General features: G+C 38.8%; 1 protein-coding gene across 16 annotated transcripts in view; it reads right to left on the bottom strand.

Annotated features, from left to right (window-relative positions):
- The window catches only part of ACACA (acetyl-CoA carboxylase alpha), a 283,732-nt gene that overhangs the window by 133,041 nt on the left and 135,678 nt on the right, over positions 1-15,013 (bottom strand). For all 16 annotated transcript variants that reach the window (XM_077852292.1, XM_077852296.1, XM_077852303.1 and 13 more), the window contains 5 exons: positions 12,958-13,082; positions 5,034-5,147; positions 3,475-3,588; positions 2,346-2,435; positions 693-811 (listed from right to left, as the gene is read on the bottom strand). In XM_077852292.1, coding sequence (XP_077708418.1) covers positions 693-811; positions 2,346-2,435; positions 3,475-3,588; positions 5,034-5,147; positions 12,958-13,082 — 562 coding nt within the window. The remainder of the gene's footprint in view (positions 1-692; positions 812-2,345; positions 2,436-3,474; positions 3,589-5,033; positions 5,148-12,957; positions 13,083-15,013) is intronic.

The following is a 15,013-nucleotide window of genomic DNA, read 5'->3' as shown; positions in this document are numbered from 1 at the left end:
TCTTTTTTAGGTAGGCTGCAATGTGGGGCTTGAACTCACAACCCCAAAATCAAGAGTCAGATGCTTAACTGAACAAGCTAGCCAGGTACCCCACCCCCACCAAGATATTTTCGTGTTCCAACTGTTTGACTTACACTGGCTAAAAAAGTGATTTTCTGGCAAAGTCTCGGCAAATAAAATGCCAGTAAATTCTGACTTAAAGAAAAGAACTATGTTTCCTCAATGACATAATATAAGCAAACATGAAAATGCTGGAGTAATCCTCAAAAATTTTTTTTTAAGATTTTGTTTTTTATTTGACAGGGAAAGAGAGTGAGCGAGCGCACAAGTAGGCAGAGAGGCAGACAGAGGGAGAAGGAGAAGTAGGTTCTCCACTAAGCAGAGACCCTGACCCAGGACTCGATCCCAGGACCCCAGGATCATGACCTGAGCCAAAGGCATCTGCTCAACTGAGTCACCTAGACGCCACTCAAATTTCTATCTTAATTAGACTATACTTCATTTCTCCAGGTCAAAGACTAAAAAAAAAGGTGGGTACCAAAAGGCTCTACTCTCATGATTTAAATTTGTTCATTTTCTGCTCTATGTTTCTAGCCAAAACCAAAAATGCATGGAACTGTCATACATTACACCCCTTAGCTCTCCTGATACATCCCTAGCCAACTCAGATGCATGCCCCAGCTCAAACTCACCTATTTGGATGAGATGTGGGTAGCATGAATTGGAATTCCACCACACAGGTGTTGTCCTTAAGTTGGCGATGTTGTACGCTGTTAAGTTCATATGCAATATAAGCCCTTCGAACATAAACCTGGTTAAAAAGTAATCCTCAGTAAATACACTTCAAGAACAGAAACAAAGACATGCTTAGCCCAGGAAAGAGTGCTGAGAAGAGGTATGCAATATGGAAGAAGATTCTGAACATAAATAATAAGTTGCTTTAATTAATAAAGTTGCAATCTTAAAACAAGGCCCATGACTATAAATGGAAATAAAACTATCCTGCCTCTGGCTGGGCCATAAACCTTTCACACTAACCCATACTCAGAAGAATGTTTGATCATTAGTAAAAGCAAGGATAAAAGCAACTATTAACTCATTGTGCGCGATAATTTCAACAGCAGATAAAAGCAAGCAGTGAGGAAAATGAGAGGTACTGATTGTGAGCCACCTGAGTGAAGGCAAACAACAGAAATAATTGTTGTACAGCTCAACTCTTTTATTATCTTGTACCTTTGTTTTCCCAAATTATTTTAGATTTATATCCCCCAAACCTAGGCAAGAGCAGTAAGGCATAATTTGACATCTCACACAAACTAGCTTGACTCAGGAGTTAAAAGAAACAGCAACAGGCTCCATCTCAGCAAAAACCATCAGTTTGGCCTTGTGCACTTCACAGCCAATTTGCCATGCACATAAAATGCTACACGGGATTCTACCATCATGTGAGGTATACAAGGAGATTTCTCATTAAATGACATGAAAGCACTCTAAGACATTTAGACTATTTTTAAAATTTGGTATTTACTGAGTAGGATACATTACACTCTATCCACAGAATACAAATAAAAAGTAAGCCAAAGGAGCTTGCCACAGATTGTAGTGATGGCGTGTTACACAAAATCATCTAAAAACATTCCTTTCCCTTTTCTCCATCTTCAAAAAACATCTAGTCAGCAATTTTACAGCAGTATTCAGGGCCTGCAATTTTTGTGCTTAATGAGGTAGAGTGCTGTGGTGGAAACAGAAAAGTCTTTGAGTCAGATTGACTTGGGTTCAAATGCAAACTCTTCTGCTTATTATCTACGTAAATGTGGATAAGCCACAAACTGAGTCTCACTTTCTTTTCACTTCATCAAGTAATGGTAGGGTTAAATGAGAAAAAGAGTAATGCACCTAAAACACAGTTCATTAAATGTTATTACTTTCTTTCTCATGACAAAATATTTCATAAGAGCTGCTTGAAAATTCAGAATATAACTAAAATCCATTTTATTTGGCCCAAGTCACAAAATGGTACATGTTCTGGTCAGCCATATATTTTTTCACTTATTATTTTATAGGAATCCTAATTTATTATGAAATGAGAGTATTCAAATACCTGGAAAGTAGAGACTATTGAAAAATGCTGGCAGCTATTTTCCTGTGATTGGAGCCCAGAAGTGGTGATTAGTTCAGCTGAAACACTTGAGTAAAGCAAGTGTTTGTTTCAGAGGAAGACTCTAAAGCACCAAAGAAAAGGACTTAAGGCCAAAGAAAAAGGTCTGATACAATAAGCAAATGGACAAAAGAAATCAGCTAGAAAACAAGAAAAAAGGTCACATCATGTAACTATGGAAACTTACCTCCAGAGCTGCCATCCTCACTACCTGGTTGCTGTGATAGAAGAAGTTTGGTAGGACATCAAAAATAGATGTTTCAGACAAGATGAGTTTCTGAAAGGTAGAGAGACAAGCTTAAACCATTATATCCAAAATAGAACCATTTCAGTGGATAATATGCAGCATTATGAAGCTCTTAAAATAACCCAAAAAAAAAAATAACCCAAGAATTCTGTCTACAAATGACCTATATGAACTTAACCTTCTTTGTGCCCAACTTCCTTAACTACAAAATGATGAAGATACTCATACCTAGCTTCATGGGTCTGTTGTGAACATTAGGAAGAATTAATATATGTAAGTTCTTAAAAATAATGCAGTAACAATGTATTATATGCTAATATTAAGTGCTAATGACCATAATTAATATCCTTCCTGACATGCATCTATACTCAACCTCTCAAATATTGTCTCAATCCTCCACTATGGTAAAACCACAGATTTGGACGCCAGTTGAAATCCTCTATTTCAACTATGAACCAAATAAACAAAAACATCTTTTCCCCTTCTCTAGGTTCCCCACAAGGAAATATGACAGAAAGCCTAGAGATTCCCTTGGCTAGACAGAACAATATTACTCTCATTTACAGGTGGAAAAACAGAATGTCATTCCTGAAAAAATGGCGTTGTCAAAACAGTAATAACAATGTCTTTCCAATTAATAGTAAAATTAGCCAATATTCTTCTATAAAATTGGCTCTGTATAAAGCTTAATACTAAATATCATAATAAAATGAAACTTAAGTGACTTTAGTAGTTTTGTCTCTAGAAGACTAACAACTACCTATTTACACATCTGATTCTATTCAACCAGTGCAACCACTTAATTCTAGCCTAGAACACTTTCTAGACAAAAAGCACAAGAGGTAAAGACTTCAACAGGACACTTCTATCAAGGCAGGCCTATTCAATTTTTAAGCTCAACCACAATTCTAACAGCATTTTTATGAGAAAAATATTATAAGTATAAATCATTTTATAAAATCAAGGCATGAAACTTCACTACAGAGAAAATTAAAATAGATTGATTAAATCATGCTTGGGAATAAAGGAGACAAGAGTGCAGAGTGGTAGAAAAGAACTATATGTATACCTGCAGGTTCTCAATGCAAAACTGATGTCCATACATGTCAATAGCTGAAAGGAAGATAGACTCTACTTGGTTATGGCGAAGCTCATATGATGGCAAATGGGAGGCAATAAGAACCTAGAGTGAGAGCAAAATAAGAGGCATAAGTTCCTGAGGGAGTGATTATTCTAGCCTCCTATTAGGCAGCTCTGATACAAAAGCAATAAATATAAATCTGTAAGTGCAGGCATCAAAGATAAAACAGAGACCAAGTAAAACAACTTCTAGGTCCTGTAACATAAAGCCAATGCCACCAAATACTGCATCTCAGTTGACTCTCACCATGATTTGCGTTGTGGGCAATTTCCCATGGGGGGGGGGGGGGAAGGAGAGAAAACAGCTTCAATCAAGTTCCCTCAGTGCATGTGATTTACCATTGCAAAGCTGCTGGTCCTGGGGACTGCATGACTAGCTGTTAATTGGGAATCAAGTCTGGCAGGCAGCAGCTGTGGGGAAGGTGGAGGCAATAGAGCCAAGGCTTTTGCGCAACTCTGAAGTAGAAAGGACCAGGAAAAGCTGCTCTGACAGCCCCAGGTATTTGGTATCATGGAGAAGGTGTCGGAATATAACGCCAATGCACGTGAGGAGCCATGTCACAAACACACAGGGACACGGTGGGACCTGAATAGTCTCAGCAGGTCACTGAGAGGTTCAATAATTTTGAGTAGTTCAGTGACATGGATACAATTGTGGAGAAAGCAGAAGGTCACTGAACAGCTTCAAATGCTGCTTCCTTGTCAATGCCCCTGCACTGAAACACAAAGGGAGCATCACTTCTTGGCTTCCCTGCTGAAACCTTTTGGAATGGAAATGAAGACTACAGGGTGAAACTAACCCGGACTTCTCTAGGGATGTTCTGATTGCTAGCACCTCGGATTCACTGCATTATCTTTCTGCTTTCCCCACTTGATTTTTTTCCTGCACACTTAAGTTTACACCTACTTCTAAGGTTCCCTTTGGGAAGTGAAAAATATTGAGTTTATTGCCATCCCTTAGCTTCCTTTCCTCCATAGGACTCTAGTTTACTATCACAAGGCTATTTGGAATTGTAGGGAATGGTAACAGAATTTTAAGGGAGGAAAAGACTTCTATTATTTTAAAGATACTCAACATTAATGTTTTCCTTTCTCTTTAAAAAACACACCACATAAAAAAAAAAAAAAAAAAAAAAACACCACATGAGGAGCTCCCTGGGTGGCTCAGCGGTGCCTGCCTTCAGTCCAGGATGTGATCCTGGGGTCCCTGGATCGAGTCCCACATTGGGCTCCCTGCATGGAGCCTGCTTCTCCCTCTGCCTGTGTCTCTGCCTCTCTCTCTCTCTCTCTCTCTCTCATGAATAAATAAATAAAATCTTAAAAAAAACACATCAATGAAAACATCTGTTCTGAGGGCAATGAGAAGACATACATAGAAAATCGCACGATCTTTTTGTCAGGCAATCAAGTAAAAGTTCACTGTTTCTAAAGACCACTGAATCTATGAAAACCATTTCTCGCCTCAAGACAACCAACACATGTCCTTACCTGGCGTGCTCGAAGTGCTACTTTGGCATTGGTGGTCTTACTGAGTTGAGTTAGCTCTGTGAGAATATTCAGCAGCTCATCAGTGAGAGTAGGGTCCCTACCGCACAACTGATCCTAATTGTTAGGGTGAAAAAACATATACACATCCACATTAAAAAGAACTGTAGCTAGAACTTTGAAATATGTTTACCAAAGTAAACATAGCTGGATACAATGAGAGAATGCAAACTTATTTTTTTTAATCCCAAACAATGCGGTATAGAAAATCCCAGAGAAAACCATTCCTAAGGAGAAACCCAAATCCCTCAGTCATTCGTATTCAAAATTCCTAGTGAATTTCTTTACAGATCAACATTACACTTTTAACACGCAGAAGAAATCATCTGAGACCATTAAAAGGGTCAGGGTAAAAAAAATCACAGATTAGGCCTAAGAATTTTAAGAGGCGTTAAATAATATGAGGACTAAAAGCTTTCCTGTTCCCTCTCCCACTTTTGGAAAGAAGGCAGAATAAGGCAAAAGGAACCACTCCTGGTGGTTTTCATTCCACATGCCAAATGTTCAGCATCCCAGGAGGGTACAAAACAGAAACATAAGAACAAATTATTCATTTAAAAACACACACTAAACAAACACACCATCTCATATGCTGACAATTCTATACCCGAAATCATTTATCCTCTTGCTGCACCAGGAATCATTCCACAGTAACTAAACATGGTGAATCCTAAAATGGATTAGAGAGAAAAACCAAGCTCCTATTATCCAGCCCATGGGCTTATTCAATTGGGTCCTTCCTCTCCTAAAAGTTACAATTTGTTAAGAAAAAAACCTATATCATATTTTGAGAAAAATGTTTCTTCTCAGTGGAATATTAGTTTAGTCCCTAAATTAATAGATTATCCATGTAATTTTCATCTAGGCTGAAAAAACTGCAGGTGTAGTTTTTATAAATATCTGTTCTTTTTTGAAATTTACAGTTATTTATAGAAGTTCTTAATACCATACCACATAAAATATACACGGCATAGGCATAGTTTCCTCTGCTTGCAGTTTGAAATAATTGCCTTTTTATTGTAGCAAATTTTTATTCTCCCTCTACTACCAATAGGATATGAAAGATGACCAGATCCCCCAAGGCTTCCTGTTGTTGTTGCCTTTTAATTTTCTTCCTACCTTAATTATCAGCCTTTTTCCTAAAGAAAGGATCTCCATTCCATACTTACCTTCCTTATCTCAGGGATGTTCTTTATAGTCTTATCACAACAGTATAAATAGAAGCTTGAGGCTTTCAGCTTTTAGGGTAGACATGCATGTCCCAAAACACCTTTTCTACAACCCTACTACCTTCCACATCAAAGAATAAACTTTGGAGTTTTGGAGTACTCTGCACCACCATGCTGAGAAGAAGGTTTCTCAAACATTTTTCTTCTCTTTAAAAGATTTGATTTATTTATTTGAGAGAGAGAGAGTGTGTACAAGCTCTCACACACGCCCAGCAATAGCAGAAGCAAGAGGGAAGGCAAGGGAGAATCTCAAGCAGACTCCCCAATGAGCAATGAGTGATGAGATCATAAACTGAGCCAAAACCAAGAGTTGGACGCTCAACCGATTGGGCCACCCAGGTGCCCCTTCTCAAACATTTTAAAGCAGGAAATACTTTCTGGTTCCCAATTCACCAATCAGAGGTCTGCTCCAAATGTCCAGAGTCATAAAACACATAATGGGATTTATAGCTAAGGAAGTGCAAGTATTATTTTCACCTGTTGAACACAGGAAATTCTCTGATCTGAGTGGGAAAATTCACCTGTTTAGTGCAGGGAATTCAATTATCTGAGAGGGGAGGAGAGAAGCAGCTGATAGGTTGACTATATATCCAGGGTTCATTGAGCATGGAGTCATAGACCAGAGGGCCTCTTCACCTCTCCTAGGGCATGAAAAAAAAAGGAGGGAGAAAATGCAACTAAGTTGCATCTGTTATGGAGAGCTAATAAGGAGCAAAAGAGAATTTCAAAGGAACATATAAAATTACCATAGACAAAACCACTGGAAGACAGAAGAACAGACAAGTAACAGTGGATAGGGAAACCAAGACAAGTTTTTCCTACCAAATCCCTCTTTTCCCAATGTTCCTAATAGAGAAAAATATTCCTTTCCGAGGTACTTACTCTATTCATCAGACTGATCCTCTGAAAGATTTAAAAACCTAACGGTGTCCTAAATAATAAAATTCAGCTACTCTACAAACAGCCAGACCCAAGTCTCAAGATCTAGCAACAAAAGCCAACACAACAAAACAAAAGCACTGGCTACCTACTTGTATCAGACAAAACAGCCTTGTTAAGGAATGTTTTCCCTTGAAAGGAAATCCAGGTTTACCTTTTGATATTAAACTAAAATACATACATAAAAAAATAGAGCTATTCTCTTGCCTATAGATGACATTCTAATAACACACAAAACCATTTAAAAAAAAAACTTTTTTTTTTTGTTTTGTCTTTCCACTATAAGAGAAAAGGAAAACGAGGGGTAGGGAAAAAGAAACAGTATCTGAAAGAAAAGTGAACTATGGAGATTAAAAAAAAATAATAACTGGGAAGTAATTATTCGCTCACAATCAACAACTGACAGTCTTCCAGGGCTCCTTGTGATAAAGTACAGAAACCAGAGCTTTCTGGAATGTGAAGCATCAAATACAGTTATCAATAAACCACTACCTCCATTAGTCTATCCTGATTTGGATTTTTCATTCAAATATTATTTTCTCCATCATCATTATAAGTACTTAGAAAAAGATTGGCGGGCAGCCCAGGTGGCTCAGCGGTTTAGCGCCACCTTCAGCCCGGAGTGTGATCCTGGAGATCTCGGATCGTCCCATGTCGGGCTCCCTACGAGGAGCCGGCTTCTCCCTCTGCCTGTGTCTCTGCCTCTCTCTCTGTGTGTGTCTTTCATGAACAAATAAATAAAATCTTAAAAAAAAAAAAAAAAAGAAAGAAAAGAAAAGAAAAAGAAAAAGATTGGCAATAGAAAATCACATATAGAGTAACCTTCTCAACCCTCTCTTGATCTTGACTTGAACAATGTTCAGGTCCTAAAATAAACCAAAATAAACCACCAAGGACAAATGACCATTCTATTCACCAGAACCAACTATGTGAAGATACAAACATCCAGAAGGAAGTTTATGGCCCTCTAGCCTACAGACAAGCTTCCTTTGGGAAGTCCAACATTACCTTCTAATTCTGGTCAACATTTTGTAACAATGACATTAAATGGTGACTATGTCAGATGTGTTTCCTTAATATAAAGAGGTTCTTTTAATGAGCCTACCTGCTGAATGTGGGATTACAGGTTACCTGCATAAATTTGTAGGCCAAAGTAAACATAATTATTCAGTAATGGTTAAGGTTGGTATCACACACTTATTTATGATATTTATTCTTAACCTGGATGGTGGCTAACTGCAGGGAATATTTCAGATTTGCAGAAATATAACAAACATGCTTAAGTGTCAAAACCATAGCCAAAGTTATGCAGATGACTGCCAGAAGAGCCCAGTATAATCCAACTTGATCTTGGCATCCTAAGATTTGAAGGCAATTCAAAACAGAATGTGACTAATGTGTAATGCTCTCAAGACATTAACTACTGTTCAGCTGGATGAGACACTAATCCCCAAATCAGCAATGGACTGGTAGCTTCTTGCAGTCACAGCTGGACTTTTTGATATTCCAAGGACGTCATGGGACAGGTTAGTAAGACATTATTAATATCACCCTTATTCAGTAAAGTTGGGTTCACTGAGAAAGATGACTCCTTTATTTATACATTGGACAAAATTATTTGTAGTCATGTTAAGTGGAAGAAGGAAAGGCTCCCCATCTAAATCAAATCAGAGGCTCATGGGCATGACATTATTCCTAAGGAATATGCTTTATATCATGTTCATGTGGATGATACCAGAAATAACATGTAAGTGGCAGGAAGACTACTCAGCACAAAGGTAGCTCTACTAGATACAATAACTTGTGATCTAGATAGTTACAAGGATGCTGATAATTTTTATTGGTGCCAAACTGCTTAATTTGGCTAAACAATTCCTTTTTTTTTTTTTAAGATTTTCTTTATTTATTCATGAAAGAGACACAGAGTGAGAGAGAGAGAGGCACAGACACAGGCAGAGGGAGAAGCAGGCTCCATGCAGGGAGCCCGATGTGGGACTCGATCCTGGCTTTCCAGGATCACACCCTGGGCCGAAGGCAGGCGCCAAACCGCTGAGCCACCCGGGTTGCCCTAAACAATTCCTTAAATAAGGGAGCCTGAGCGGTTCAGTTGGTTAAGCGTCCAATTTTTGATTTTCAGCTCAGGTAATGATCTCAGGGTTGTGACATCAAGCCCCGCTCATGCTCTTTCTCTTAAGAAGAAGAAAGGAATCTCCTAAGTATCTCTAAGTAAACATATACAATGTTCTAGCTTTTTCCTATGAAATTAAATTTAAGAAATAAAAAGAACTTTCAAAAAGTAAATTTGGTCTTCCAGACTTTGGTTTCAATCGAGGTACCATGTTCCTCCAAATGGAGGAAACCTGATAGGACTTTCACGTTTTATTTAATATTCTGCTTTCCAGATAGGGTGAAAGATTAGAACATATTTTCTCAAGAGTCCATACGGCAAGTTACTATGAGGCAAGTTAGGCTGATATGTGGAGGGGATGAGGGCTTCCTTGGAGCAGCCCACATCTTGTAACACTGATTCATAGAAGCCTGATTGTCTTGATCCCTCCTTCTAAGTTCAAAAGCCCCAGAAATCATCATCTAGCTCAGCAAAGCACATCATCAACAATCCTACTTCTAGAAAGCAAAGACTGAAATGCCAGGCACATAACCATCAATCAGGAAGCCAAGGTAAGCAAAGAAAGGGGAAGTGGGAAAGAACACAGAAGTTGGAGAATTCAAATACTACCATGTCCAGGTGATATCTGTAAAAGACCATCAGACCTGTCCAGGTGATATCTGTAAAAGACCATCAGACCTATGGAAAGAGTGATTCAAACCAGTAAAATGGCTTTTACTAGCCACCAACATTAATGCAAATGTGGGGTGGGGTAATGGTGGTAAAACCTAACCATTAACAGAAGGAAAGAGGAAACCCACATCTGGTATTCAGTAATATCAGATCAGTAGGGAGCACCTCTTGAGCTCTCATCCCTGCTGCATAGGACATGGCTAGCTGGTCCTCAGCTCAAGCATATCAATTAACTTCTTGATTTCCAAATCTCTAGGATTAGGTAAATGCAGCTGATATTTCAAAAGAAATTCAATGATATGAAAGCCTACAAATCCTACTTTGTTTACTGAGGTGTTTTGTTTTGTTTTGTTTTTAAGGAAAATGTGAAATGCCAAAATAAAGGCCAAATCCATCTTTCTGGTTCACATCTTCAACCTTTTCTTCTTCCTCTTCCTCCTCCCCTTCCCTCTCTCCTCCCCATCCACCCTATTCATCCAAACCCAAACACTAACAACAGCTCTTTTCTCCAAAGAGCTCAGCCTGTTGGAAAGAAAGTTTGGGCACTATCCATGCAGGTAAGAAGTAATCAGGATGACAAGGTGGGGAAAAAAGAACAGCAGCAAGTCAGAGTCCCATTGGCTTCTGCCTGTCCTGACTGGCAAAAGCAGAAAGCAAAGCCTCAAACCAGTTCTCTGACAGGGCCCAACGCCTCTGCAGCACCCCCCGTGTAATTACACACTTGAGTGACTGGACTCTGAAGAAAATTGAAGGCCTGAGCTCCGAACAGCTGCCATTTTCTCTCTCCATCACACCAGCGTGATTACTTGAGAAATGAACAGCCCCGGCTCAAAGCTACTCCAGAATTCTCAGAGGAAATATGGCTCCGTGTTCCAATAATGAGATTCTTAAGGCAAGCGTTACTTACAATCACTCCGCAAAAGGAGCGAGCCGAGCCCCTATATCTTACAAATTAGAATTTAAGAAACCCAGCGACAGTCTTGGACGATCATTACTCTTCTGCTGCTCCAAGGATTCTGGGCTTTGGTCTATTTTTAGTGCAGAAAACTGTTAAGTCCTTAAAAAGGTAATCATAATAAAATGAAAACTCACCATCATTACCTCCCTAAAAAGGCAAATACACCCCATTTTAGGTCCAAACTGAGATTCTTCCGCTCCCTCATTACCCTTTTCTGCCAAAAAGTCCTATCCAAATGAGAATTGGCAATCCTTGTATTGAAATTAAAAACAAAAAAACAAAAAACACAACTGGTCAGATTTGTTTTTCTTGACTGAGGAAAAAAAATATCAGCAAATTGCCATAGATAATAGCACTTCTTTGCCAAAACCTGTCACTTGCGGAAGTTGAAATATTATATACTGCTGATATATATATTTTTCCTTTCAAATGCATCTTCTGATTTCCCCACCATCTAGGGTAGCAAAGGTAAATGAACTCTTCCTGTAATTACATATTTTTAAAAGTGGTTATTCTAAACAAATGTCATATCCTTGAGAGTTAACCAGCTACACAGATACAAAGCTGTGGCGCTGCTATTAACCAGAAGCATGAGCTAGATAGTTTCCCTTTATTCTGAACTATGAAATAAAAAACAGCAGTGATGATTTATGTTTTTTTTCCCCTCCAAGAAGAAATGATGGAATTAAGGTACCAAGAGTGCCAATTCCACAAAGGGACAAGAGAAGAATCTAGGAGTAAAAAGATACCTCAGTCCCCAAAAAAGACCAACAGGCCACAGCCAGTCAGCTATTCACGGGGTGGGGGACTCTAAGAATAATTCTATTGTTCTCCAATTCCTAGAACTAACTCAACCGGAAGAATCTAGGGATGAAGGACTTAAAATCATCTTTAAAAATCTGTAAGTCCACAGAACTTCTACCCACAGTCAAATGTGAATTAATTCTAATCACATTTACTAGTCTCACCTCTATTTCCCACTGTCTAATTCTCATATTATGAGGTTATGGGGACAAAAGCATGTATCCACTACCAGTACAAGAATTTGAGCTGAGAGTTTCCACATAAGTAAAAGAGAAAGAGACCAAAGAAGATGCAGAATAAATTTAAATTTCTTTGGTGGAGATCATCCCTGGGTGGCTCAGCAGTTTAGCACCTGCCTTCAACCTAGGGCGTGGTCCTGGAGTCCCGAGATCGAGTCCCGCATCGGGCTCCCTGCATGGAGCCAGCTTCTCCCTCTGCCTGTGTGTGTCTCTCTCTCTCTCTCTCTCTCTCTGTCTCTCATGAATAAATAAATAAGGGGATCCCTGGGTGGCTCAGTGGTTTAGCACCCGCCTTCGCCCAGGGTGTGATCCTGGGGACCCAGGACCGAGTTCCACATCGGGCCCCCTGCATGGAGCCTGCTTCTCCCTCTGCCTGTGTCTTTGCCTCTCTCTGTCTCTCTCTCTCTGTGTCTCTCATGAATAAATAAATAAAATCTTTTTTAAAAAATTAAATTTCTTTGGTGGAAAGGGCAGTACTTTTCTCACGTTGCTTTTTGTTCTTAAGTTTTGGGACATGCCATTGCTGATATTCATGGAATAAACAAGAGTTATTATGACAAAGTACACTGGCTAGATAAGACTAAATTTTAAAACTACTGTCATGAGTGACAGCAGGACTGGGGAAGCACAAGGCATCTCTAAGCAGAGTCAAGGGGTCTGAGTTCCTGTGCATGGCTGCACACACAATAGCCAGAATAATCCTTTCCTGACTGGAGCAAGTTCCTTCAGGTCAAGGACAGAGGTAGATGTCAGAAACTGGTCACCTATAACCCAAGCACCACTCACCCCCAAATTACAAAAGACAAGGAACTTTTCCTCTGACCACAGAACCTCAGAAGGAGAAATGCTTCCTTCTTATCATCAACCATCCTTACAAGTTCTGGAAAATTATACTCACAATAAGCATTGTGACCAGAAGATTCTTCTTGGTGACTTGAGCATGAGAGAAGATATAGTTCAGTACAGTGTTCATATCACTCTTGTTCTCTTCTCGAAGGGCAAACACACATTTGTCATAGTGACCTGCAAGCAGCAAAATGAACTGGTCTTCATCCACGGACAAACGTTCAGTTGCATGCTATTTGCTTGTTCTTTTTAATGTCTATGATTCACCTGATAAGCAGTGAGAGGAAACATCTTAAGAATTTTCTTGGATGGTTTTGTACAGAATTGGCAGTGAGGTTTAGTAAAAGAAACGCTAGACTAAGAGTCAAGCAATCTGGTCTAAGGCCTGGGCTCAAAGCCTAGCTCTGTTACCAATTTCCTATGGGCTTCTTGGCAAATTGTTTTACCTCTCTGAGCCTCATTTTCATCCCTCCCCCAAAAAAGGGTGGAGGGAAAGTATGTCTTAGAGACTGGGAGGTTGGTGATAATTCCAACCTCTCACTCTTACTCTAAACTCTCTCATTTAGCTTCCTGGAATGATTTCCTTAGCAGAGAGGGTTCTGTTGCTTAAAAAGAAATGTCAATCAATCAATCAATCAATAAATGAAAAGAAATGTCAATACCATTAAACTCGATGATCTTTAAAGTCTGTCCCAGCTTGAGATTCTGTTTCATGTCTGACTCACTGAAAATGTTTCACCCTAACTCTGAGAACAGTTTTAACTCAAAAATAAAACCATACAAACTTATCAATATCTACAAGAGGCTACTATCTCTGAAATCAACATTTTGCCCTATAGATCCATGAAACAGCTAAGCAATGCCTAGGCTTCCAAATCCAAACTAAGGCACAGATCAAGGAGATCCTTGCATTAAGTCAAAATATCTGTAGGAAAAGTACAGTTATGCATATTTTCACTGACCCTTCATAAGGCCACCAGGGGCAGGTTAGTTCTGGCAAGGAAAGCTATGCTTTGCGACAGAAGCATAAGCTACAGGTTTACTGTACTCATATCTACCATGGGATATAATATTCAGTTCTTTAGAAAACAGCTTACCAGAGAATTAAATTTCCAAGGAAAGGAGAATTAGTGTTTGAATAGTTTCAAAGTCAGAATTTTATGAAATCATGAAAATATTAAAGGATTATCACCTCAGTTCAGATTCTATATTAAATTACAAACTAGAACAGTTTGACTGGATTACCATGGATACCTAGACTACTGAGTACATTCAATCAGGGTAACTCAGCTCTGTTTTAAATATTGGAGATTGACATAAGATTTTTTTTTTTTTCAAAATGAAACTAAATACATTTGAATAACAGTGGGCTACAATATTTAAGAGCTGACAATTTCATACAAGACCCATTTAGAACAAAACAGAAGGTGTCTGGAAAGTGGTTGTTTATAAAAATTCATACTTTTCCAACCAAGACTTAGCTTTGAAGATACAATAGAAATACATCGAGAACCAGGAGAAATAAAAAGACTATTTATCCAGAAACAGCAGAGACAATAAGCAGAAAGAAAGCAATGATACCAACTGTTCTCTTTTTAAAAACTTTATTGTGAAATATACATACAGAAGAATAATAATTATCTTTGAGGGATCCTCTGTGCTTCCCTTAAAAACAGCTACTAAGCTGAAATTTATGTTACTTGTTCTTTTGCTTTTCTTTACATTTATCCCATTTATCTCTTAACAAAATTCATCTTTTAGTTCATATATACAACTTGGTTCATCTACTTTCACTGTTGTATAGTAATTCATTTTAGGAATATACTAGAATTCAATTATCTATTCCACTTGTGTATATTCGAATTGTTTCTGGTCTTTTTTGCTATTATGAACAATGCTATCATGAATAGGCCTGTGTACGTCTCCTTATATGTAATAGTTTCTCTAGAGTATTATCTAAGAATAAAATTGCTAGGTTGAAGAGTATTTAAAAAGTTTATTAGGTCGGGATCCCTAGGTGGCGCAGCGGTTTGGCGCCTGCCTTCGGCCTAGGGCGCGATCCTGGAGACCCGGGATCGAATCCCACATCGGGCTCCCAGTGCATGGAG

This window comes from Canis aureus, chromosome 16 (assembly GCF_053574225.1).
Source record: "Canis aureus isolate CA01 chromosome 16, VMU_Caureus_v.1.0, whole genome shotgun sequence".
Taxonomy (NCBI): Eukaryota; Metazoa; Chordata; class Mammalia; order Carnivora; family Canidae; genus Canis; species Canis aureus.
The sequence above is the reverse complement of the archived record's forward strand: the minus strand, read 5'-3'. Positions and strand labels throughout refer to the sequence as shown.